Source organism: Perna viridis, chromosome 2, assembly GCF_037379345.1.
Source record: "Perna viridis isolate PV_CMFRI_1.1 ecotype Kerala chromosome 2, ASM3737934v1, whole genome shotgun sequence".
NCBI classification, from domain to species: domain Eukaryota; kingdom Metazoa; phylum Mollusca; class Bivalvia; order Mytilida; family Mytilidae; genus Perna; species Perna viridis.
The window spans coordinates 34,378,552-34,405,921 of NC_142446.1; the positions used below are offsets into that span (position 1 = coordinate 34,378,552).

Here is a 27,370-nt window from a genome sequence, read left to right on the forward strand (position 1 = left end):
AATTATTTACCCTGGTGCACGTGGCGTGGTCTTCATAGATTTAATTAGGGTGCAGGCGGAGTAGGGAACGATTGAAATAATGTGACAGAAATAGATGTACATGTATATTCGAATTGAACGGTAGGACTAAGAAAAGATTTAATATACAAAAAATCTGTCATATCCGTCTTTAATTTCAGCAATTTCGAAGTTTTCTGTACCAGTGCACCCAGCCCACCCACCGTATTGTTCGTTGTAGGCGTCTTCATTTTTAGCTTTTTCTTTGTTTTATATGGTTTCTTTATTCTGCCGGTTTAATATTTGTATTTTAGTTTCTCTGTTTTATCCTTTAAATTTCATCAATCCTTAAGTTTTAATGCTTGTTTGTCAGACATGAAAGAGTATTCTCAAGAAGAACCAAATCAAAAATAATTAGCAGCTGTTCCTCATCATCCTTTTGAAAAACGCAAGATATCCATCAAATAAATGAAGCGATAAATTAAAACAGGGAAGAAAATCATAAAAAAAATAATGTAAAATAGGTCGCCAGTCACGCGTGTCAAATTAAATGGTCTCTATCTTTTTGTGAGAAGGTATAAAAATGTAACAATGCATCAAAACGTTTGGTATTCACATTTATAGAGGCCAACTTACTGGTCGGAAAATAAAACAGCTATATGCATGAAACAAACAATATCAACAAATATAAAAATAAACTTAGTAAAAATGAAAATTACTGTACAACCAAGTCTTAAAATATACAAAGATTTCATGCAAAAAAAAAAAACATTGACAAAATGAAAGTCCTTTCACAACCATTATCCACTACTGTCCGCATAACCGTTTCCCTCCCCGTTGCTTCAATGTCACTTCCGGTAAATGTAGGTCGAGGCTGTGCAGAAAGAAGTCGTTCGTCTTCCGGCGTATCAGAGTTTAAGTAGCAAGTATTGCGAAATGTAAAAAAAAAAACTTTGCTTTTGATTTGAAAAAAAAAGCATGTGACTTTTAACAAATAAAGCACAAATCAACTTAAATGTTTAAGAACTTCATATTCTCAACTGCATTTTCTCACAACTTCTTCAAAGTCTGCGCATAATATTTCTTGCATTAATATTTTTGTAGTGCATCGCTTTTTGGATTTTTTCTCACATCTGTCATATGTTCTAAAAAGTCTCCTTTGAAATGTCTTTAATTTTTCTGAAAGAAGAAAGAGAATGTAAATTCGTCATAAGTCTACTTTTAAAAATGTTGTAAATTAAAATCTTTTTGGTATGTATGTGTCATTCACACGATACAGCAATACAGTACTAAGATAGTCAGATGAAATTTAATTATATTACAATATTGACTGGAAGATTAACATATGACATAATTAATCTTTTGTAATATGTTTGCAATTCACTGTTGAATTTAAAATGTTCTGCAATGCGTACAATCATTTCGGAAACAGCAGCTATTATACATGCATTAAGTGTTCTTGGCTGTCTAGATTGTAGGATTTTGTCAAATTTCAACCATAAGAGACAGCTAATATTTCAATTATTAGCTTATCAACTTTACTGGAATTAGGATCTTATTCAGTGCTGAAACCGCAAATTTGCTGGATTTATTGTGTGCCACATTTTGCCAAAATGACGAAATAACCTGGGCCTCACCTCTACTGTAAGTGTCTGCATCCGAACCCGCCATTGTTATAATTTGGGACTACTTACGAAATTCTTAAAATACTTACTCTTTCTAGCTGCTCCAAATATTATACTAGGATCCTCTATTTGTTGTCTAAACCAGCTAGCTGGATATTTTAGCTTCTGTAAATTACTTATGCTGTGTTTGAATTCACTCTTTGTGCCTAAAACAGATGTCAGCACTAACTTAAGGTCTGTCATGCTATATTTCTTGACATTATTTTTGACTAAGACTTCATTCTCATTATTTTAAATTTAAATTTATGAAATATTTGATAAGTTCTTTCAGTGCTTGAATTTAATTAATCCTCTTAGTTCCAAAGCATAACTTCTTCCATGGAAATTAATTTCTTTTATTTTTTGTTTGATTTTTTAATTGTGTCAAAGCACGATGAAGCTACAATAAAGCTTTGCCGTTGTTATACATTTCAGATAATTTCAGACTGTTCGAAAGTATCAATGCCGGTATTGCAAAGCAGAATTCACACCACTCTCCTGAAGTTCAAAACTCTTGAGAATGTTATTTTTTCTCCCTGTTTTCAGGAGAAACAGGTTTGGAAATCCAGTTCATTTTTACCACTGCTAAATGATGATAATTAAAAAAAAACACTATAGATTGAGACTTACCTTCCGTGTGATTCAGGCTCCAGAGCCATACATCTAAATTCTCCGACTTCAAGTCATCAAAAGCAAAAAATGCGATGTTCAGATCTTCATCAAAATGTCTGTACACAAGATAGTTTGCTTTCTTTGGAAGACAAAAGTTCTTTAGCGCACATGTTTGTGTGATATTATGGTTCTTTGGGAACAATACCGGTAAATCCGGTTTTACTATAGAAATGTCTTTAGCGTCTGTTTTCAAACAGTAGCCTTTGTTGTTAACTCTGGGTCTCCGCTTTCTCTTATTTCCTATAAAAGAAAAGATGGTAAGCTAGATATAAATTAATAAATTTACAGTAAAATTTGTCTAGTCGCTGCTCATGTAACTGCAGGCGTTGACGAACCTCTGTGATTCTGTTACTTACTCAGTTCATAATCTCCCAAAAAACATTTAACAGCGTTTAGTAGAACTGGAGTGTGTTTTCCTTATCGACCATATGCTGCCATACTTTGACACCTATCCACAAATTAGAACTTAGAGTACAGTTATTAACTCTATACTTCATGGTATAACCATAGACTTGAAGCGGATTAGCTGGACTGCTTGCTAAAAGGGAAAGGGTCAGTGTGCATACTGCTAAAACATTGATTTTTGAATTTAAATAAGAGTTAATATAATTTTATGCACCGCATGCCGCTACAAAAGTAATTGGGAAAGAGGCTGCCGTACATCCCTTCACTTTACTGTGTTTGTAATGTGGTAAGGAGCCTACTTATTACGAAACATAATAGCAGTGATTAGACGAAAAGCCTGAATAAAACCTTCATTTATCACGGCTCAACTGGCAATTTGTACCCCGACATGTATCCACGCGAGACCTAGAACATAACAAATAAAGGGATATATATGATCCATATGCATTTAAATGTACTAAAATCCTTAAAGAATTTCATATATATGGCTTTTGCTATAGTTACTAATATTCACATTTCAAGGTTATCTACCGAACACATGAAATGGATTAAGACATATTGTATTTTGTTCTATGCACTTCTTATTTGCACTGATGCATAATATGAGAATTTTACAATCGCGCCGTTTTTTTTAAATTCAACAAGACATATTGGGCATTAGCATTAATCTTATGATTCACGTTTAAAAAATAATATATATAGATTACATGTTCATCCAGTGCAAGTTATGGTAAACATACAAAGATGGATTACGTCCCCTTGTTTGGCTTAGTCATACATGTATGTTCTCAGATCTGTCTTACTGCTCAATTTCGTAAAAACATTTTACACGAACAAAGCAATGTTTCAATAAAAACAATTTGATGTTGTATATACCATGGTTTAAGAATGCAACTATTTGCGAGTACGTATCAGTTTACCATGAACATAAGTGAAATACAAAGATGAATGCGTGTCTGTATAATTTAATATCTGCAAAGATTACATACGGAAACATTTTGATCAAATGATCTAACAATCTAGTCCGTCTGTCCAGCGTTTATAACTAGGGGACAACCATTTGATTATGAAGGGGCTTGCACATTTTGTTGGGTTAGAATATTTATTTTTGAAATTTTGGGAATCAGAATATTTATTTATTTTCAACCACTTCGGGGGAAGATTATTTTTCCATTTTATTGTATGAAAATATCTGGACTGTGCTCAGAATATTTATTTATTTTCTAGGAGGTGTAGGCCAGAAAACTGATTTTTCATTTTTTAGGGCCAGAATAACTATCTCCAAAATCTGTCAGGTTTCTGATAACCCTAAAATAGAATCGAACGGAGAGACGGCGTCGAAGAATGCTTTCATCGTCGACAAACAGAAGCAGAGCTGTACCAAAACATGTCAAGGATAGATTTGATCTTCTTACCATTACCTGATGAATAACTGAAAAACCTGTTCAGGTAATGGTATAAAGAGCAGCTTTATCCCTGAAGTTAACTGTTAACTGTAGAAACTATCAGAGTGGAAGTTAATGTACGACGCACGACGCCTCGTTGACAGAACAACAACGATCTGGCATAATGACATGCGTTTAAATAGTTGTCATACCTTTCCTTGTATTTTTTCCTCTCCGTCTATCTTTCTTTCTGTTTCTAGTATTTTTACAATTTGCAGGTTCCTTATTTTTATCTTTCTTGTCTTTCCTGTTTTTTCTATTTTTCTTTCTTCCTTTCCTTCCTTTTCGTCCTTTCTTCCGGCACCTTTCACAGCATTCTCCTCTCACCTTTCGTTTCTTCCCTTTACAGTTTAGTTTCGGACATTGCTTTTTCTGGCAGTCGAATACTCCGTTCTGTTTCAGACAAAGAAAACGTGCAATTTTCAATAACCTCTTATTCTCCGGTTAGAACAACAAAAAAAAAACCAAATTATTTGTGTTTCATTTGACTGCTGGATTTTTCGGCGTTTCATCCCTCACTATAGATATATGCATGCAAATGAAAAGTTCTACCATATCACTCAAAGGGATAAAGGAAATTAGTTAGACTCCAAATGAGATATACTACAAAGCCATACGCTTCGGGAGATTAGTATGGTTTCGTATTATCTGATTGGTCAACGTTTGAACTTTAATTTGAGGAAATCTGCGTTTTAAAGAATTAAAATTATTCAAGCAATTTATGAATATGTGCTCTCCTTAAAGTGCATGCGGCTTCAAGCAGAGTAACTCTTGTTTTCTTTTTAAATTTTTCCCTCATTAAGTCTCCTGACACAAATGTTAATTGTCTTTTGTTCGACTACGTCTTTGTGCAATACTTTTCTCCTGTCTTGAAACCCATGATTATAACTTTTCATCATGCAACTAATTGGAATATTTTTCTTCATAATAAAAAAAATAACACAGTTAGCTGAAAAAAAAGACAGGACCATTTACCTGATTAATGAGCTAACCCGCCCCCTTTTCATTCAAAACCCTAAATATGTCTTACCAAACAACTGCAAGTAACACAAGGCATAGGAGAGCCGTTCACCACTGGGTGCCACTGCGTGTTGTTTTTGTGTATTCCATCGTGTGCCATGCAATCTGCAAGTAACATTAATACATCCATCATAACATCTATCAAAATCTGATAAATATTTATTAATATACCATACATTTATCTTGTTCATAGATATATGATTGATGGATACTGAAAACAGAGTTGTTGTATACACAAACTGTGTATTTGATTGAAACTACTTCGAACACTCCCATATAATACTTGCTAATCTTGTAACTAACGTTTAAAACAAGATCTAAAACAAAAAGATTAATACTGTTTCAACACAAAGTCTACCTTTAACCGATGACAAATATAATATTTCCTCTTACATACATATGTATTAAAGTTTCGTTAACTGTAATTTTTTTGCTACTTTCTTTTCTAGTGTAATCCGCAAGTTTCGCTTACCTTTTCCGTCTTCAGATTTTAGTTCAAAACTTTGAACATAACTAGAACATGTGTACAAGAAAAGCGGCATGCAAAGCAAGCATCTCCCTATCATCCTGGCTATTTCTAACGCACATAAATACTACCAGACATTTTTTTCGTCAAAATTTTGTTACAGTTAAACATATCGAAGACCTAGCTTTATGAAGTCACATGACTTAGTATGGCGACAACGAAATGATGAGCGATTACTTCTTAAGTGAATAATTAGCTAAGTACAATAGCAAAAGTGCGTTTAAACATCTAAATTGCAATATAAACACATTCTTTGGATGTTAAAGAAAAGAAAAATGGATTTCAAAATTTAATAATCGGATCACCGCAAGGGACCATAGGTCTTTATAGGGTTGGATAAACTGTGCCGACGATTTAATAGTCAGGCGACTATATTATATACGGCGATAAAAGGATGATAACTATGCCCTTGAATAGAAAGGCTACGTTTTTATAACCGTCTGAAGTAAATAAATGAAAATTTAAATATCATTCGTAAATTCTCATTGTAAGAGTGTCATTTTTGAAATTGACTTCTCTAAAACTGACTGATTAGACTAGTCGTAGTGACTCTTCCCCCTATGGGTAAGACGACAAATGTGTTAGTTGAAAAAGTCAAAGGGTGTTAATTGAGCAAACTAAATTTGAGGTTTTCTCAAAGATTTGTAAAGATGTTACAAAATCAGTTTAGTACCTTTTCTATTACAAATCATTTTACTATACACACGACAACATACTAATTTGTAGAGAGATACTTTGAGGATAGATAAGCCAAAATCTACACTAGGAAAAAGAAATGATTCAAATAAAAAAAACGATATCTTTCATCTATGTATCTTTTTGACAATTTAAGCTATATTTCGCCATGCAATATATTTTACATGTACATGAATACAACCACGTTTTGATACGATGAAAATATTTAGTTTTAAAGTGAAGTAACTTATTTAGTGCATAAGAAATAATAATTGTTATTCCTTTTGTGAGTAAGATCTTACCAGAAGGTTTCTTTGTAATTTCAGGTCCATCTACAAATGCCAATTAATATATTGATTCGCATAAAGGGGGAGAGCCTGTACAGTTATAAATCCGTAGCCTGTTAAGCACTAAATTCGTTCGTGTAAAGCCTTCAATGATCCCAGATGTATATGATGACTATTTACATCTACTCTGATATAAAAATGAATACTGCGATAAAAAAGGTTATGACCGCTTTCTAAACGGTTTTTGAAACGCAAAAATAATTGCATGAATAACCTTAAATAGAGTTAAATCGAGTATGCAACCAATAGTGACCAAACATCCACGAACAGAAAGGTACAACAGAAAAACGAGAAATGACATTTTTCAGAACCGTTTCCTCTAAACCATTATTAGAGCTTATTTACCTGCACATTTTGGACAACAGTCATTTTTTTGTGGTATTAACTTTGTACAGCCACTTGGTATATCACAGCTTTTCAGGTGACAAAGAACATTTCCATTCTGTAAATAAATGGAGTTCTACATTACTGAACATGTACATGACAATGATCTGTTACAAGTCGTGCTACAGTTAGGTTACATACTACTAATTCAACCAATGAGCTTTTAGAATGAACGCAAAAATAGTCCTACACAAGTTTTAGTGCACTTGTGTAATGTTGCTGTGGAAAAAGTGCACATCAAATCTGCACAGGTTAGCTTGTGTTTGGCAGGGAATTATTTTTCCTTTATTTCTAAATAAAATGTTCTCTGTAACATACTGAATTAAATATGTTTTATGAGTTCTGCATGAAGTCCCCTTTTTGTGAAATGTAGGGGAATTCCCATTCTATATTTTTTAGTCATTGTCTTCTAGGATCCGGTGTCCCACTGCAAGGTGATAAACCCCGCATGATATTTTAAGGGCTATTAGTGTACACATGCAGCTTTTAGGTAATGTATAGTCTGCTTCATGTTAAACTAAAGGTAGAAGCTCCATAACTAATTGAAATTAACATTGAAGCCTATGGGAAGTGACATTAGTGTTTTGTAGCCTACAAAGATTAAAGACAGATGTCACGAAAATATCACGAAGCATAAAGAAACGTAAAAATATTAAATAATAGGTAAAAAAATGCGCGTACAATGCTAGTTGTTGCTTGGTAAGTCATTTTCTGATTTGGTAGTTAAAGTATGTAGGAACGGAATTCAAACCTTTTAAGTTGTATGAGTACCGCCTTAGTATGATGTCATTGACACAATAAACGTGCCTTAACTAACCTTAAAGGAAATCAGGAACATATTGTAATGCTTAAATTGTAATTTTACGCCCTTTTATGTTTCATCAGTATTTCGTTTATCCCTGATCATTCCAATATTAACTGTAATTAACGTGATTTATCTTATTATCTTAAAAAGGGTAACCCCCTCCAAAATTATACCGACCCCAACGGTATCAAATACTTACTGTGCATGCGCAATTCACACACTGGTTTTTTAATGTAGGTATAATTCCCGATGCATTGGATGGAAATACTTCCAAATGTGAATACTTCTTCCCCGCGTATGTACATTCTCGTCTGCTTTCACTGCCCTTGGTCGTCGTGTCGCTGGTGACTATAGGAGGAATGTTGTCAAAATCTACGTGAAAATAGTCCCATCTCACCTCTTTGTTCAGTAATTGTTTTGTACATGTATTTCTACGCACAAAATAGTGCAGTTCAAAACGGAGTGTATTGCTACAACTACTGGTGATTTTATATCATTTCCCTGTGTGTATTATTTTTTCAAGTACGAGTGCTTCAAATTCAATTGACAAAGTCTGGATTGTTAACCATACTGTAATGCTACAACTTTGCTAAATTCGTTTTTGAACAATTACAAGAAAATCGTGATTTTCACACAGTGCCTTGTAAATCGAAGTGAAGTGCATTTTCAAGCGAAATGTGAAAAAAGAAAATTGATCGTGTTAATCTAACATTCAAAAGTGCATAATTTTCATGCGAGAAAAATAACTTGTTTCCATAGAAATCATAAATAGAATAGTCATTATTCAACTCATGCCGTTCTACTTTCACATTCTCAATATCTTATTACTACCGTATGTGTTTCTCTATTGAACTTTGACAATTCGTGTGGTTTTAATGCATTTTATTACTATCAAAATCCTTTTTGTACCCATTTATTTTAAGATATACTGACCTTTCAAAATTTAACATAAAAAGGTCATTTAACACGAACGTTAAACTGGCCCTTCGTTCATGTAAGCGTTTAAAACTGGAAGACATTATAGAAAGCAATTAACTCATTCTTATGATCAACAAAAAATAGTCTACATTTTAATACTTACCTTCACAAACTGCGCAACACATTCGTGAATCTAATTTAGGGTTTTTGCACTCCACAGGGGGGCATACAACAGTCCTTTCACACTTCACGCTACCCTAAAACAAAATATTTCATTAACGTTTCGATGTGCGGTTCTTTTCTTTTTCATTACACATACAACAACAAACATAATAAATAAAGAAACATCCTGATTCTCGTATTTGAACTAAAATAAAATCATTAAAGTATAATACTGCCCTAGTTATCAATATTTTTTTATGTTGTAAGGACTTCAAATACTTGTGACATGTTTATAGGCAAATCAAAAGAATTTGCGACCTTCTTTTTCAATTGATGCATCAGTCGAAGCGCTGTTCGCCAAAAAGATATTTGAAGCAGCCCACATGCCGCGCTAAAAATCATCTTATATTATGTAGTGAAAGTTGAAATCGAAACCAAATGTAAATGTTTTTTTCTTGATTAGTCAGTTTGGGTGGGTGCAATCAATTGATTCTAAGTCGTACGGTGAAGAAATGTTCCTACATTTATTATACTTTTTAAGAAATGTTTTGTGTATATAGAGTTCAATTCTGGTCCGAGCAACATCGTATTAATTACAAAGGATATGTCGGTTTCCTAATAGTAATTTTGTACAAGAAAATTTTAGAAATGTATATCAGTTGAAAAGACATAGGCGAATGTTCGAAAAGAAATGTTTTCAAAGTCACGGTGGTAAAATAGGTCTGCAAATGAGATCGGTTCACCGTGCACTACTATTCAAAGTAAAAACCAAGACATACCTTTTTAGTACAATTAATGTAAGTAAAAAACCAGCACCTGACAGTGAAAGGCACGTATCATTTCATTTTCGGAGTTGGGCTTTTAATGCGAGCCAGATTATTGATTAACACATGTAAACTTGTCTGCTGTTTTGAGCAAAATGTTGGCCAGAATACGGAATACTCCAAGATGCTGTCCAATTATTTTTGACGAAATTAAGGGCAATATGTTTTCCAAAAACTCCCAGCAAATCCACACAAAGCCTCGAAAAAATCGAATGGTCCATGCCTAAAAAGAAACCTGAACATACCTTTATACAGGTACACTCGGCACAATTAGCACCAACGGAATTCAGGACGGGGTTCCACTTCTCTCCTTCTTCGTACAGCTTATGGTTGAATTTACAAGATGATTCTGAAGTAGCAGGTTAAAACAATTCTAAAGTTAAGTGATGGGATAAAAGGTCGGAAGAGAACATAGACAAAAAAAGAACAATTGACAAGATATATTTATATATAAACATTACGTCTCAGAATGTGACGACTCTACTCGCTACACTGCTTCATCGGACCAAATTGATACAGGGAATACAGAAGGGTCTGAAAAATTGCCAACAATGTTAGAACTGTCAAATTTGCAAAGCAATTTTTAGCGTTCCCTCCACAGGACTCGAACTCATAACGCTGTGACGTCTATGCTAACACTGCCTGCTCGAAGTCCAGCGCTCTAGGCCACTCGGCCAGCTAGGCTAAATAAAATATAGCTTCTGCTGGCCGAGTCATTCTTCCTCGTAGGATAAATCCAGCGTTGTTACTTAGGTACAAGCAAGATACGAGTTCTAGTCCCGCGGAGGGAACGACCAAAAATTTACCTTCCAAATATGACAGTTCTAATATCGTTGTGAATTTTTCAGACCATTTTATATATATAGTAAGTAGGATATGTAAACAAATACAACGAATACTCAAATTAAATACGCAAATTGAACTATTCTAAATCTTGGAGCATATATCCGATTAATAAATTTAAAAAATGGATCAGTGTTATCTAAGTGGTGTATCTTTGCTATCCATTCGTTCCGATCGTCTATACTCTCAAATGAATAAGCTTGGTCGTTGCTATATATCATATTGCTTCATAACCATAGCTATGACATTTGAGTATTAATTACATATCTCGTTTTGATCAAGTTTAGATGCAGGTATTGTCTTCCTTTTTTCTCACACATTTAGACTATAATTCAATAACAATTTGAGTCCTGCAGTTTCGTATCTGATCGCCTGCTATCATTAACCGCATAGCGATTTATGGCTATCTGAAATCCGTGTCATATGCATTTTTATCCAAGTTAAATGCAAATTCTAAGTTACATGTCAGAAATGTTGTCCAATATACCTAAATATGTATTGTTGATATGACGGTAGTGTTGTTTGCAATTGTAATTTGCAATCTGATATGCCACCTACAGGACGCATTTATTAAAATAAGGTTCTCTCAATCTATAATTTTTTTTTCACTAAATGCTTAATGTGAAAATCCCGACTCATTCCAGAAGCAATGTTCATATCGATACATTTAACATGAACAAAGAATATTGCAGAATCTACAAGTTAAAGTTAATGTTTTCTACCCACGTTCTTACATGTATCATAAAACTTTTTATAAAAAATGTTTTATCCGCGTTGAGTATGGATTATAGAATAATAGAAAAACAACTAAATTCCAATAAATATTTTGTCTGAAATCTAAAATATCACTCTTTTGATAAACTCTAATAGGAATGATCGGTGTGACGTCATAACTACAAAAAATAGCTAATGAAGAGAATATTTTAGTCATAAATGTAAAGGACAAAGACTAATATATATTTAACAACTAAAACACAACCGACGACGTCTAAAAGCGACTCCTTGGAAGTTACTTTCATAGAGATAGTCAACATTGCAGACCGTACTTGTTAATGGTTATAAAACTTTAGAGACGACTTACATGCTTGTACTATTAACTTCAGAGACAATAGACCAATAATGTTTAAAACATTTTAACAAAACACGTTCCAGGGGCGGATGCAGAAATTTTTAAAAGTTTAATACATCCATAAGGGTGATTCAATGCTGTCATTTTGGCACTAACTTTCACAAAATAATCAATATGTTCTAATAAAATGAGGGGGGGGGTCCAACCCCGGACAATCTTTGATTCACCATGTACACAATGGGCTCAAGTATTTTGGCCAAAATTCGGTGCATTTTCCAAAAAGTCAACTAAGCGTACAACTGGTGCACCCTTTCCGACTTACTCACTCAGTATGTGATCTGGCACGGATCCAAGGGCGTATGTCCCCTTAAATTGGAAAATCAAGTTTTTTGCATGAGCTCGGACTCCACTAAATACTGGGAGCATGGATCAGGTGCACCGATAGGTTAAGCGTCCTCTGATTTTCTAGAAACACCTGCCGAGTTGCTCATAAAAAGTCGAGTCAAAGTCAAAGTGTAAAAGTGTAATTTCTCTTTTTTTTCCTTCTTATAATGGCGTTTCTAAATAAGGGTCTGATATCAGATTTCCTGAAAAACATTTTTACGTAACGATACATAAATTAATTATAGCTGTTAATATAACCAAATTCCAAAAACAAAAATTGAAACTGCAAGCTAATTCTTAACGAGACCACGAGAGGGAAATATAAGCAAATACAAATCAAAACAAAAATATAATTAAGTTATGGTACTGACTTGGTATTGACCGATGAAACAAGGCTTATAGTGCGCTTAATCTTCCGCTCTCATAGTGCTTGAAATGTTTTTTCTTGATGTGTACTTGTTTTGTATCCGCGCGAAGTTATAACTATTTTGATTTGTAAACAACAGTGCACTTTTTAAAAGGAAAGTTTCGCAAGTTTTTATTCCTATTTAAAGTGTAGTAAAACAACTGATTGTTTTCATTACAGAATGCGGTAGATTTTATGAATATTACATTTCAATACTTAAAAGGCGTGATAGTGTATTGTCATTTGATACAGCCTGAGCTAACATGGACTAATGAATTCTTTTTTTCTATTGTCGCCATTTTTGATGTCTATACGATAAGCAAAAATCAAAAGTGAAATGATATTTATGATAAAGACCATTCGATTATTTATTATTAATAATAAAATATTTAGCTTTCATAATACGCCCTCGTAAATCGAGATTCCGTCTATAGATAATAGATTTCTATTGTTTTCCGATATTACAATCGCTCAAATAATCAATGGACGAAAAGACGAAACGGCTTTAATGAAATTCTTTCGCTACTTGGGCTTTGATCAATTTATCAGGATGAAAGGTTGTAAGAGGTACATAATTGTCATTTGTTTAACATGACAAGAGGATTTTGTTTTACACGTTTGTAGACAAATAGGGGATAGTCGGTCGTAATACCGTCTTACGCAGACGACAAGTTGCACGCGACTCCAGGGGGATGAAAGCAGGTGAGAAGATTAGCCTGTTAGCTGGTCACACGGACTAGCCAATGGCGATATGAAAGCCCTTACATCGGTGATAACATCAAAATTGCCGTCCGTAATCGACGTCAAACATCGTTATAAACATATTTAACATAGGATATTTAAGTAAAATCAAATGTTTGGCTTGAACATCAGAACAAATAAAATCTCAATATCCGTTCAGTTTTCTGGCGACATGCACTCCTTACGTGCATGAAAAAGCATGTTTTTCAATTTGTTACTCAGCAGGTGAATCATTACCAAATTTAAAATGCATTTCGTTGTATTGTTTTTCACTGCATGTTCATCCTTATTTAAAACCTGTAATGTGTGATTCGACCCTACAATCTAGACTGTGAAATGGTCAATACCCCCCTTAAATCACTCAATTTATTAGTTAGTTGTACAATAAATTATTATTGTCTTATTTCAGAACGGTTAATTTGGCAATTTATATACAGATTTCTTCTGTAAATAACACTTTTCTATCTGATAAAATTTTAAAACCTCAAAGAAATTCATTTAAATTTGATCATTTGTGGTTTACTAAGAGTGAACGGTCGTTAAATATAAGGAAAGAAGAGACAGTGGATTTTAATGATAGAGCCCTTGCGTTTTATAAGTGTTGTCATCTCAACTCCGCCTCTCCTTTTGTGGCAGAGATATAATATGTCAGATAATTATCGCCTGTTTCCGCAAACACGCGTATACTGAATTGCACCACTACAATGAACTCCGATCAAAAGAAAGACAGACTGCGTGGGTATTTTGTAAATCTTTAATTAATACTGAAATTAATATAAAAATGGACATGATACCAGTGGGTTTGTTGAACTAAAACCAGGGGACTTTGATAAACGAGGAGACGGTCTCCTGAAGCGTTCGACTCTTATACATGGAGGCGCCCAGATCAATTTCCGAACCTGGACAACAATGAAATGTTCAAAAATTGCCTTTTACTTTGTAAACAGCCAGTAATTAGGAAAGGTAATTAGAATCTTCACAAGAGACAACCTATTAAGGTAATTGCACAGAATGTTTCTTTCCGTGAATTGTTATTTTGTGACTTTGCAGACGACATGATTTTGCACAATCATGATGGTGCCACGAACCGGACCCACTGCGATAACGACAAACGATGTTGTGGTTTGCCTTACTCGATTAAAGTATTATTTTTTATTGATACGAAATGTCTTGTCCAATTTGAGACACTTTAAAAAAAGTGTTTTGGTCATTAATTTAATTGTCAAGTGGCGTCAAATAAAAGGTAGCGGTCGAACCTTATTAAAATGATATTTTGATATTTAAAGTGATTTTATAAACTGAATAACAACAACGGTTTCGTTGTGGTTTAACTTTAAATATTTAAAATGCCACGTTAAAAACATTTTTTATAATATTTTCGAGTGTACGTAAAAAATCTGTGCTTTTCTTGAAATAACAGAAAAAAGGATATATAACTGGTTTCTTGCCTGTAAACAAAAGCGAAGCTTATGCAGGTGCATAATTAACCAATTAACCGCATGAAATCTTGCTAAGTGGACACTTGTCCACTTGTCCACTTAGCAACATGCAAAAAGGCATTCGAAAAGTACAGACGGTCCACATTTCAAATCCCTGTATTATATGGATTCCAGTAGCGCGGTCCAAAGGTAAGGACGTCATAGTGCCATTGTAAGGACCCTAAATACCTATTTCTGCTGATGTTGTCACATAAGAACGGTCCACAGAGTCACTCGTAGTTGATTGACTCTATCGGTGAACGATAACACATTCTAGACCACGGTTTCTGGTCCAGAATTCTTAGGCTTTATTGATAAAACTCAATCTACTACCGATTTTTATCATTTATCTTAATATGCCAATAATTACCTATTAAAGATAAATAAAAGTTCATCAAAATGATATAAGTGTCGACACATGTGACTTATTGCTATCCGGTCAGTCAAAGTATCAGATTATTTGAATACGATGTCATCTCGTAACGTTACTGTACTTATAACCAGAAAGGCGGTTATCTACTTACAAAAGGAATCATGCCATATCCGAATATGATGGATATCAGTGGTGCCGTAGGGATATAAGTGATGAGATATTGTGTCGTAGAGTTAGCTAGACATATTTTAGGGGTGTTCAGAGGGCAATTATTTGGACAAAATTTCTCGACTTTAACACTGCTTAACACATTTCAAGCTCATTTTTAATGGTTTTAACATTCTTTTGCTTACTAAAGAGTTAGTTTGGGGTGGGTCTAAGGACGTCGTACCCCATACCATCCTGGCTACGGCCATGACACCAATCAAAAATATGAGCCTCGCTTCGCAAAGTGAAGATTTACTTAAGACGTCTTTTTAAAATAGGATATTGGTATCATCATGTCAATGAGATACTTTTCGAGGTTACACAATTATTCAGAACAATAAATTTTATGTTTTGTTCACACGAACATCTAATGTAAATTCAATGCGAATCAAACACGGCATGTTCAAAATCGCGAGCCATTCAGACCTACTAAAGACTACAATGCGAATTATCCAATTTAACACATTGCCAATTCGTTCAGTAATGATATGTTTTTGATAGTTTGCAAAATATGCATTAGAATCCACATTCTACAGCCGTAAACTCAGCCAAGTCCGAATCAAAATGTTAAATCAAACGTATAGTTTGTAAACACTCTGTGATTTCTATAATTTGTATCTAAATGCGAATATAATATATATTGTTGAATGCGAATCGAATGCGTATTATGTTTGAACTATGCATTATTGTAAATTAGACACTTTGAACTTAATCAGCAACATCCGACGTAAAGAAACGTCACTAAGCATATACATTTTTCTTCCCCTTTTGATAAAGGATTGGTTTCTAAGGAAATATCGTCTAATATCCGTATTTGTGGCCTATAAAACGTGTCTAAAGTTCCTGAAATAACTAAAAATCGAAAATGATATCATGAATTTATGTTGCCACTTTTTTTTTAGCTTTTTATCACACAGCATCAAGGCGATTAATCAATAAAAGTGTAAAATTTGCATAACTTTTACAGACTCTACTACCCACAACTTTCCTGTAATGTTATAATAGAAGCCAACTTTAATGGTCTTTGTACATGTATCAGCTTTAACTGCATAGTTAGTTAATTAATGACACCAACAGTTAATTCTAAATGGCTCTGATATCAATCTTAATAGCTCTTATTAGAATAACCCAGACTAGAATATATAGTCAAATGGATTCAATGCAGCCATTACGTTCGTTTATAGGAAGCAAGTTTTTCCTATTCGTAAAACATTTTTGATGTCTTCATAGCCGGAATAGCTATTGAAATGCAATAGACTAAAGTGATAAACGTTTTCACTCTTGTACTTTTGTAACTGTGACGTCATTTAATGCCTGCGATACAAATCTTTATGTTTCCCGTGATTATGAGTTTCCAATTAATAATGACTTTTAATATACGTTTTAAACATCCTTTTCAAATTTCCATTAAGTTAACTTCATATGTGCATAAAAAAAATTGCTTTAAAGTGTAAGAGGGTGGTTACCGATATCCATTTATCTGAACGTACATAGTAGGTTTAACAGCGCAGTTGTGACTTTACTATACTATTACGCTCAGTGGACCAGGCAAGGACACAAAGGGCTATATGACAAATTTTGTATTTTTGTGGTTTATATTTTTGAATTTTTTTTTCATTCTGATGAAATTAACAATCACAAGGATGGATCCAGAAATTTATGAAAGTGGGTTCTCCAATCAGGGATTAAAAAGGGGATAAACAGTCATTTCCTCAAGTTTAACGTACGTACGAAATTGACATTTTGCATTAAAATAGACGATCATTGGGCCACCGGGCATTACACTGGGCATTACACTGTTTTTAGCACCATCGACAAAGTTCTTATTACCCAACTTTTTTTTAAAATGGTTTGTTAAATAGACACGGTCAACTGAGCCACTAAATACTAACCTAAGCATCACGATTAACAATGTAATGTGTATACGTACATTATATTACTATAACTTGTGATTTTAGAAATACGCAAAACTTACTGTGAAGAGACAGAAGTACTCATAATTGAAATTTAAACAAATTGACAATTTTAAATTTCCCTGTTTTGGCAAAAAGCAAATTATTTTTCATTTCAAAACTGAATAAGTAAAATTGCATCGTTTTGATAGATGTAAAGATGGGAAATCCCGCCTTTCCGCCTTTTACTTCCGATCGACTCTCGGTTTCTGGCGCAACACTTCAAGGCTTACCAGTTTCTTTGGTACAAATTGTGCCAGTTTCATTATTCATTTTGGCAACTTGTTCCATTCAGAATGAGAATATCCTGTATACGAGCTGTTTAACCGATACTTCTCGGTACTTTTATTTTAAACACCAATTATCTCCACATAGAACATAATTTGTTCATATTACTCAAATTATCGCATAATTACGTGACACGTCGAGTCGTTGATCTTACGTCATAATGTGGTGATTTCTTGACGCTGAGAATGCTGGTAATGTACACGGGATATCGATGCTAATAATCAGACTTGCTGCATCAAAGTCTTATAATGAAAATCAGTGACAATTTTGGTTACATAAAGCGATTGTATCGTTACCTATTCTTTAGGAGTGCTGGAAGTATAGAATTGGTTCCAGTAAGCAAAATTGTGGCATAATATCACTCTTTAAAATCAGTTAGCCATTTTTTTCTCATAATCAAATCAAATACTTTATAGAGTACACAAAAAGGCCAAGAAAATCCATCCATGATGCTATACAGAGTTTGACACTTAACTTTTCTAGCTAGGTGGCCAAAAGAACTTTCTGATTGATTAGGTAGTCCTAAAAATTATCTTGCGGCCATGTCTGCAGGTAAAGTCAAATTTTAAGAATGGATTAAGGTAGTACGAAGGACTACCAATTAAAATTTCCAGGTAGTCCTCTCTCAAATTAGGTAGGCAGAGGACTCCTGGACTGCTGTTAGTGTCAAACCCTGCTATGAACTTGGTTTAAAAAAAGTTTGTTGAATTGAGCGCTTCGAGGACAGGTGGTACATAAAAAGAACAAAATCATCCGAAATTTGGATCATTTATTTATTAGCATTGTCCGTAACATCTGAGATTATTGTACAGTAAACGTACAATCTCAAGTAGGTTTAGAATACAACAAAACAATGAGCAAGTTTCATGGTACTAGTACGCAAATTTATAAGAATCATCTATATGAAACCATAAATCACAGTTGTACAAAAGGGCTTACAAAATGAAGAAATCGGAAAAGTTGATGCAGCAGTCCAAATAAATAGTGCAAATAAACAACTTAATTAATGAACGTCGAAAATCGACTTGATGCATCGATATATGGAGCATTTTACGATCATTACTCTTCATATTTTCAAGATATAGTCTCAGATCTTAAAAAAGTTTGTGTCTACATGTATGGGATAGCTTCAATGACTCTTTGTGCCAGGAATTTTGTAAAACCATACGCCAAGTCAATTAGCAATATTTTTAATTGATTTTAAAAAACGACTTGAATTGCACAAGTAATTCAAGATTATTTTTTAGTATGCACAGTTAGGGGCAATCATTTGATTCTGAGCCGGTCTGGCCAATTTTGTGGGGTTGGCAATTTTGCGTAACAGAAAATTTATTTTTAACCTCATCGGGACAAAAATTATGCATTTCCATTTCACTGTATGAGAGTATCTGGATTTAGATCAGGATACTTATTTATTTTCTAGGAAGTGTAGACCAGAAAATTAATTTTCAACTTTTTCAGGGCCAGAACATTTATTTCCCAAATCTGCGAGGCCCCCACTTCAGAAGCTAATGATCCTCCAATCTCAAGTATTTTTTTTATCGGAGGGACACATGCGTACAACAAATACAGACACCAAACTTGAAGTTACAGTCAGAGCTCGTTTTCCCCACTTTTAAACATTTCAAATTTATTCAACACAGTGATAGGTAATGTCGGTATAAAAACAGAAGGTAAATCTAACGTTTAAATTTAAACTCAAACACAAGCATACCGATATATGAAAATATCTCTTTCTAACCAATGTTAAATTCGATCGTAAATACATAATGATATACGACAAAACATAAATTTACAAACTGTAGTAAACGCTTTAACATTCGGTAGTAAAATAGTAAATTTATCAACAGGTAAAGTTAAAACCCCAGGGAAGCACAAGGAGATTACGTTAACATCAAGTTTACGTATGATCTGTTAATTTGTAAATTTTGTTTTATATAAATTTTACTTACCGACTGTTTCAAGAAATTCTCCAGAAATTAGTAGAATTAAAACATTGTAGATCCAGATCATGGTCTTAAAAGAGAAAAAAAAATGGAAAATTATTTTCTCAATGTTCACTTATTTTATTTCTCACATTTTGCTTTGCTTTGATCCGTGCGACTACTCCTAATACATGTTTGAAAATTGTTTATTAACTGATCTTTAAATAGAAACTGTCTTTCACACAGTTATTATATGTTGTTGACGGCGTCTTGGAAATTATTAAAGTCCGAGAACTTGGAGTCGACCATCTAGCCAAAAACTTAAACGATAATTGAAAATGCATTATAATTGTAAACGGCCAATCACCTAAAACCACGTGACAACAAACATTCGCCAGGGGAGGTCCCTTAAAACATCTTAAATTTACTATTTTAAAGGTGTATTAAACTTGATTTGTCAATGGCAAAAACTGCAAACATACGTTATACCGCACGACAGCGCAACAGACAGACTAACGCACGGTTCGGCTCCGGTTTCTCTCCGGATGATATTATTTAACGTATTATTACCTGAATGAAAGCTTTATAACACATATTATACAAGTAATTGTTTCTCCACTGGGGGTAGTTATGATAGAATAGGCATAAAATGATCCGATATATAATAAATACATCATAGACAGAAACCTGTCTTCGCCTTATTGTCTAACTTGATGGGGTACTTGGAAAATAACAACTTTTAGGGCGCTCGCATATGTGCGACAAAATTGATATTTTACAAAATGGTTTTAAATCGACTTTTAACTGTTTGATGACTTTATACATCAACTGATGGCATAGGTGGACTACCTACGTACATACAAACACGCTTTAATAGGTTTTCTGCTAAGTATGGCTGCTAGAATTCAATTAAGCATTTAACACCAGGAAAAAAGTACAAACACAGAGGCAAATACAAATAATAATAATAATAATAATAATAATAATAAGATGCTTACAAAAGTAGAACATGGACCAATATGCCAGGTATTCTAGGACAGTTTGGTGGTTTATGATTTATAATTAGGTCCATAGAAAATATTAAAAGGTTCCTTCGAAAGGTATTATAGGCATGTGTATGAATAAGAGTGAAAAAGATTATTATCCAATTAAAAGCACATTATGAGCAAATAATCAGATGCAGATGGTTTATATTATTGGAGGTACATACACAGTTTACATGTAAAACGTTCTTGTACCAATATCAAATGTGTGACTACAGTGGATTTTCGGTTTAATCGAATCCAAATCGAGTGAACTATGTTGTTGGTTCTAGCGCAGATACAGAATGGGGAGTGGGTCCAGAAAAAGGTGAGTTCCAATCGCCGAACACTTTGATCCGCCGATGTGGGAAGAACCGTCCTCTCAATTCTTCATTTTATCACTATCGACTAACCCGATATTACATTTTTTACAGCGCAGCGATAGCTCTTCTAAAGATTTTTATGTTGAATGCATTATTTTGTATCACTATGGTCTTTGTCTTATAATCTACTTGTTATATTAGTGCACGATTTTACTTTGTGTTGACCACTTGTGATTGGATAAAACCATTCGTCCAAAAAACCGCAGCAGCAATATGCAAATGAAGAAAAATGCATCCGCCATTAATGGAAGTATCTGAATGAAATATGCAAATGATCATAAAAGGAAAATCCATCCACCAATTATAACAATAGTTGCAGAATGACGTTGAAACGACGCACGCTAACTATACACTTTTCAACAATTTAATATGAATAGTTCAATCACGATACCGGCCAGTGTGTACATTTGACCTGTACGCCAAGAGAAAAATTGAATTTACCTAGTAACCACTGGTCTTAAGCTCAATCGAATCTTAAGAAACATAAAGTAGTCGCAACTAGACATCCTACTTTGTTAAAGATTCAGCTTGACAATGAATGCACCATCACGTAAAGTTGACTTGACAATTCATAGTTTGCAGTTTTCGTTTAGTTCGTGTCCATTGTCTTTGAACGCCCTTGACTACCTTTCGGGTCGTGTGCTATGATTCAACTAATCACCTTTATATTTGGACTCAAAATCGTAAAGTTTCAACTGAACATTTCATTACACATCATCAACTTTGTCAGTCACTAATACCTGACAAACTCCTTTTTACACATCATAAACTTTGTCAGTCACTAATACCTGACAAACTCCTTTTTACACATCATAAACTTTGTCAGTCATAAATACCTCACAAACTCCTTATTCTTTTTCATATACGTTCCATATGACTGTGTTGAATAGAAAGATGACAAACATATAGATTACCATCCTCCGTATACTTCTTAAAACAAATACGAATTGTTAAAATCTCGTATACAAAAAATTGCCATCGTTTTCAATAGGTTCATTACTTTTGTTGTTTTTTTAAGTATACCTTAAAAGTTAATCATTCATCAATGTTGTTGTAATTGAAATATATCTAAAACTTATAGAGGACACCTTTAATATTGTAAAGTATTCATACTCTCTTGACCCCAAGGATATCACCCGCGCGATAACCCGGTTAACCTTAAAAATAACTACTGAGTGTTCATAACATGTCCTAGAAACTACAGAAATTCAACTATTAAAATCAAGTGTGATTTCCATGTTAATGCAAATGTCGTGTATAGAAGAGGACACAATATCCTCCTAACTCTATTATCAACTGCCCGAACGACACTAGGCTTGTTCCTCTTGTATAGGCTGCCGAACGACAATAGACGTGTTCCTCTCGCTAGATATAAACTGGTAAAAGTGAAATATATTCAATATTATACTTCAGTTCATATACTCTTATACTCCAAAACGATTTCAAATACTTGTTGAAGACATCCCGTACACACCACTTATTTTCCAAAAACCCATTTATCATGCTCAATATCCCAAATGTCACTCTACGCTCGGTCCCGCAGTTACTTTTATATTGCTTAATAAACAAGTCTTGGTTCTACACCAAAGGTAGATAAATTGATGCGCACTGAATAGAAGAAAAAAAAATCCCGTATTTTAAGTACATATATCAATGTTCATGTATGCTCTATTCATTTGTAGATCCAATAGCTGCAATTGAAACAATATTGTACTTTTAATTATTCAAAATTTTAATATTTCAAAATTTTCATGAAAAAGAATTGGTACCACAGTATATTCAGCCGCTCGGATACCGTACTAAAACTGACACCTGGTATCAACTGATATCAGTTTATCAAAAGTATTTTGAAATTTCTATATCTTTTTAAGGTATATTCAATATTGCTGGTATCTATTCAGAAAGTCCGACTCGCCATTGTCACATTTACTATTACTACTAAGTAAAAAAAGGCAAGTCAGTTGTCTTTTGATTTGATATACATGTAACGCAAAACCTAAAATAACTTCTCAGGGATTTTTTATAAAGCTAGATCGTGTAAAACCAAATATAGCACTTGAAATATGTTTTTCATACGAATTACATTTTTTCTTAAAATTTAGTCATCGTACGATAGATAACATTAAGTTAACATTCTTAATGTTCAGAATACATTAAGTAAAGACAATTAAGCCGAAGTTACGTATTGCCGTCGGATCTACAAAGTCTTGTATGATCAGATCCCGATTTTGTAAACATATTATTATCACGTGATCATTATGTACATGCACTAAACGGGGATAAACAAAATCAAAGGTTATTCCCTATTTGTAAATTGTTATGGAAAATATATCTATCGTAGGTGTTTAAATTTGTGCTTTTAACTGGCGCCAAACTTTTATTTCTTTTTAATTAATAACTTAAAAATGTATTTCGACGCCAAACTTTTGTATACGTTCACAGGGTGCAGTAATATCCATAAATGAAGATTAAAAAGCACGATCATCTTTTTGAAAACAATGATATTTGGTAGACAGTAAAACTATGTTAATTGATTAGGAATTTTAAAATTTTCCTTTCAAACCCTTCCCCATTTATTTAGATATCGCGCTGGTTTTCAGAGTTCATTGAGTACCCAAATGAACACCTAATGTTTGGAGGCTATTTTACACGACTCCATCGATATAACTTGCAGGCGCTGAACGATTTTAATATCTTAAGTTATATATGGAAAACATCAAAAGAAAAGGAGAAGCTTTTCAACAGACAAACAAACTCATCATAAACTAAACAAACACAAGACAAAACTAACGATCACACGACGTTAGTAATGAAATCAAGTAAAATATACTGAAAAATCATTATGATGAGATCTAGAAACTAGAATTATAACAATTAATATAAAGAAAAACTAAATTAAAAAAAATTATGTGAAGCCAATACAGAAATATCAAACTGTTACTTGCATAATCAATGGATTGTCTGCATATGATTCATGCTTTATGGTGGTTTATAGGTTGAAAGATCATATATTTTTATTTACAATATGTCATTTAGAATATGTCGGATTAAAGACGTACCCATGTTCTCTCATTGATTGAACTCACCTACCCTTAATTTCATGTCGTATTTAAAATTTTGTCCAAAGTCAATAAAGAAAACCACACTTTATCAAAGGGAAAAAAAATATTATTGTCCTTTTACAATATTGTGGGACCAAATGAAGAAGATTTTTCACGGTACTCACCATTTGCATCTTATCAAAATCCAAAACATGGTGAACTGGTACATCTATTGCCTAATTGATTCCTACTACAGAAATTGACCCTTAGTGTGCCTATTTCTGAACGTTTTGTCAAAATGAAAGAAATGACTTTTTAATAAAATTGACAAACGAGTTGCTATTTGCAGATCTTAGAATGGTACTTAAAAGATATTTGTCATAATTTGGAAACCATTAATTCTTATAAAAAGCGGTAATATCTGTTTTGGAACGACGTATAACAAAATTAAGGAAAAAATGAGTTTCTTGTTCTATCAACTTGAACTAGTGTGAAGAATTCCATTTATAGTAAAATGATTTATATATAATTACGGAACCTGCCGATTGCTAAATATTTTTTTTCATTTCTTTTTTTTTCTTTTACAACCACCAAAAGATTGAGTCTTCAGTTTAACAGTATTATAGGAACATTTATTTAGTGAAATGGATAGATCCTGAATTGTAAGTATTTGTTAACCGCGAGGTAATGTTCAACTGATACATCTTCTGGGCACTGTAAAATATCCACTCCCCAAATCATAATTTGTGCAAAATACGCTTGGGCAAATTATAATTTGTTTAAAAAAATGGCCAAAAATCACTTTCAACTTGTACAAGAATCTTTCATGTCTATTTTAATACAGTAAAATAGTTCACACGAGGCTCATGGTGTTTCTTGTCAGTTTTCTTGTACAAGTTGAAAGTGATTTTGGCATATTTTTTGTACAAATTATGATTTGTCTCAGCTTATTTTGGATAAATTATAATTTGTACAAAGTCTAAATACAAATTGTAATGTGTACAATTTGTATGAAATGACATCTTGTACACAACATATATAATACATGAATTCTTTCTTCTGCATTAAAATTGTATGAATTAATTTGCTAAGTAAATATGTCATTACATTAATTATACCAAAGAAATAACTTTATTTTCTTTCATTCACATGTGTGAAAATATCTTAAGTAATCACAAGTAATTATGACGTAATCATGATTACTTTGATTAAAGTAATCATATTGAAATTATGATGTAATCGATTATATTTTACCCCGAGTAATCATTGTGTAATCGATTACATTTGAACGTATCAGCCTCAACCCTGGTTTTAAAGTTTAAACATATTTTATTTGTCGAATAACATACAAAGGGGATTAGACCCTGGTTTTATCCAAGTATAAGTCCCAAACAACCAACTTCCATTTCTACAAGTTTAATATCCAAGCCCAAACTATCATCACGAATGCCTACTTCCAATCCCAAGTCTGCAGTGCCAATCTAAATCTATAATGTTAATTCCTTTCTTCGTATCTCCAATAATTCCGACCCCACCCCTCAACTTCATTAGTTAATCCAACATTTCCAGTGATCAGTGTCTCTTGTCTACTCTGAATCCACATTTCTGAAGCCATCCTCTATCCAACAATCTTAATATCCACTCTTCATTCCCAATTATCCTTCCACCGTTCGTTATCTCTTCTGTCTAATCCTTATTCCGAATTCTCATATCACCATTTTTATCTGCATTGCTTAATCCTCATTCCCGATTCTCCTTCCACCATTCATTATCTCCATTGCCCACTCCTCATTCCCGATTCTCCTTCCACCATTCATTATCTCCATTGCATACTTCTCATTTCCAATCCTTCTTACACCATTTTTCATCTTCATTGCCTTACTTCACTCCCGATTTACAATTCCCCTTACTATTACCAATCTCCATAACACTATCAGATATCTCAAAAGATCCATTTTATTACCCATCAATCCCGACCCGTCTTCTCTTCGCATCTTCAATGTCCACTCCCAATTCCCAATAATCAATGCAAAAACGACCATCATTTTCAATGAACAATGTTTCATCTTTCACTCGTCACAATCTTCAATGCCCAGTCCCAATTTTTCAAAACCAAACTTTACAGATTGAATAAATCATTACAGTTCATAGTAATAGTCAGGCAAGCGTATTAGGACGATTGATGTATGAAATGTCGTTAAATTTCAATAAAACGCGTTTGGATGACTGAAATAATTTGTTTTAACTATATTGCTCACGTTCATGTTTGCATACAAAAAAATAAGAATCAAAGAATTATAATTGACAAACCTCGACAAAGAATCTGGATATTGCTCTTGTTTATTGTGAAAATATTAACTCATGCGACATGAATTTTGTAAATATGAAATATGTAAAACGTTTTAAGTCCGTGATTTTCATGGGCAAACCCAGGATTACAGGTCGGTCGGGACAAGATGACGGACCAAGCGAAGCGAGGCACGAACAGTTTCTGGGAAGAATATGTGTAAAATCAAGCTTTTATGCAAAAGAAATCTCCATTTTAGGTGGGGTCTGACACTGATTGACGCGCAACTATCGGTTTCACCCGAAGTTTGACATTTCGCATTTTTGTAAATGAAGATGCAGATGATACGCAAATATATAAAATAAAAGTTAATCATTTTTAATGACCGACACATTTTTTTTACCATGGTACAGACCACCTTTTCCCATAATACATTAACAATGGTTATTGGTGAAGCTCTCAACCCTACTAAACAAACAGTCGCTGGTCAGTTTTTAAAATAAAATCACCATTTGAAGTTTGTATCAGATTATTGTAAACGTAATAATTTTCGAGTAAAATATTTGTGGGTATCAAGTTTTGCAGTGTTGAAAAATGTTGAAATAATTACCATCTCATAGTTTTCAAAAATTCATTTCGCAAGTACTTTTTCACGCCTTATTTGCCCACCTCTAAAATAGTGAATCAGCAAAAAGAAGTACACCGCATAAAAACAATACGTTTGTTTTATTTTGATGACATTCTGAATATTGTACTTAAATTGCAGTAATAATTTGTCAAGTAGCTATAATTACCTGTTCTTGTGTATATCAAACAAAACTATCAATCTCAAATTCCAACAAACTGTCCTTTTAGCTCTCAGATAATGCTTAATACTATATCTCACAGTGGTATACAGTTATAGTATATGATGAAAACATTAAGTCGATTTGATCTGACTAACAAAAGTGCAAATTGAATTTATAAGAATAATGTCTATGTCTGATATCCGCAATAGGATTATTTTTTAGTCATCAAGCTTATTTTCATATTTTTGTTTATGACCAGTTCATTCATCAACATGTTTTCAAGCTTTTCCTACAATTAAACATTTTTTTTAAATGTAACTCATGAGAAAGATATTCGAG

At 33.4% G+C, this 27,370-nt stretch overlaps 1 protein-coding gene across 5 annotated transcripts; it reads right to left on the reverse strand.

Annotated features, from left to right (window-relative positions):
- Positions 1-598: 598 nt before the first annotated feature.
- On the reverse strand, positions 599-27,127 carry LOC148624772 (uncharacterized). 5 transcript variants are annotated; one of them, XM_088567661.1, is made up of 12 exons: positions 27,038-27,127; positions 19,538-19,601; positions 10,090-10,193; positions 9,022-9,115; positions 8,140-8,312; positions 7,097-7,193; positions 6,707-6,736; positions 5,214-5,308; positions 4,336-4,576; positions 2,292-2,573; positions 1,712-1,828; positions 599-1,176 (listed from the first exon to the last, which is right to left on the reverse strand). In XM_088567661.1, the coding sequence occupies exons 2-12, from the start codon at positions 19,596-19,598 to the stop codon at positions 1,034-1,036; spliced, it is 1,437 nt and encodes a 478-aa protein (XP_088423787.1). In that variant the 5' UTR covers positions 19,599-19,601; positions 27,038-27,127; the 3' UTR covers positions 599-1,033. The 5 variants fall into 5 exon arrangements, with proteins under 5 accessions (XP_088423787.1, XP_088423786.1, XP_088423784.1 ...); XM_088567660.1 differs by lacking the exon at positions 27,038-27,127 and having other exon boundaries at positions 19,538-19,840; XM_088567658.1 differs by lacking the exon at positions 27,038-27,127 and having other exon boundaries at positions 8,140-8,288.
- Positions 27,128-27,370: the final 243 nt, after the last annotated feature.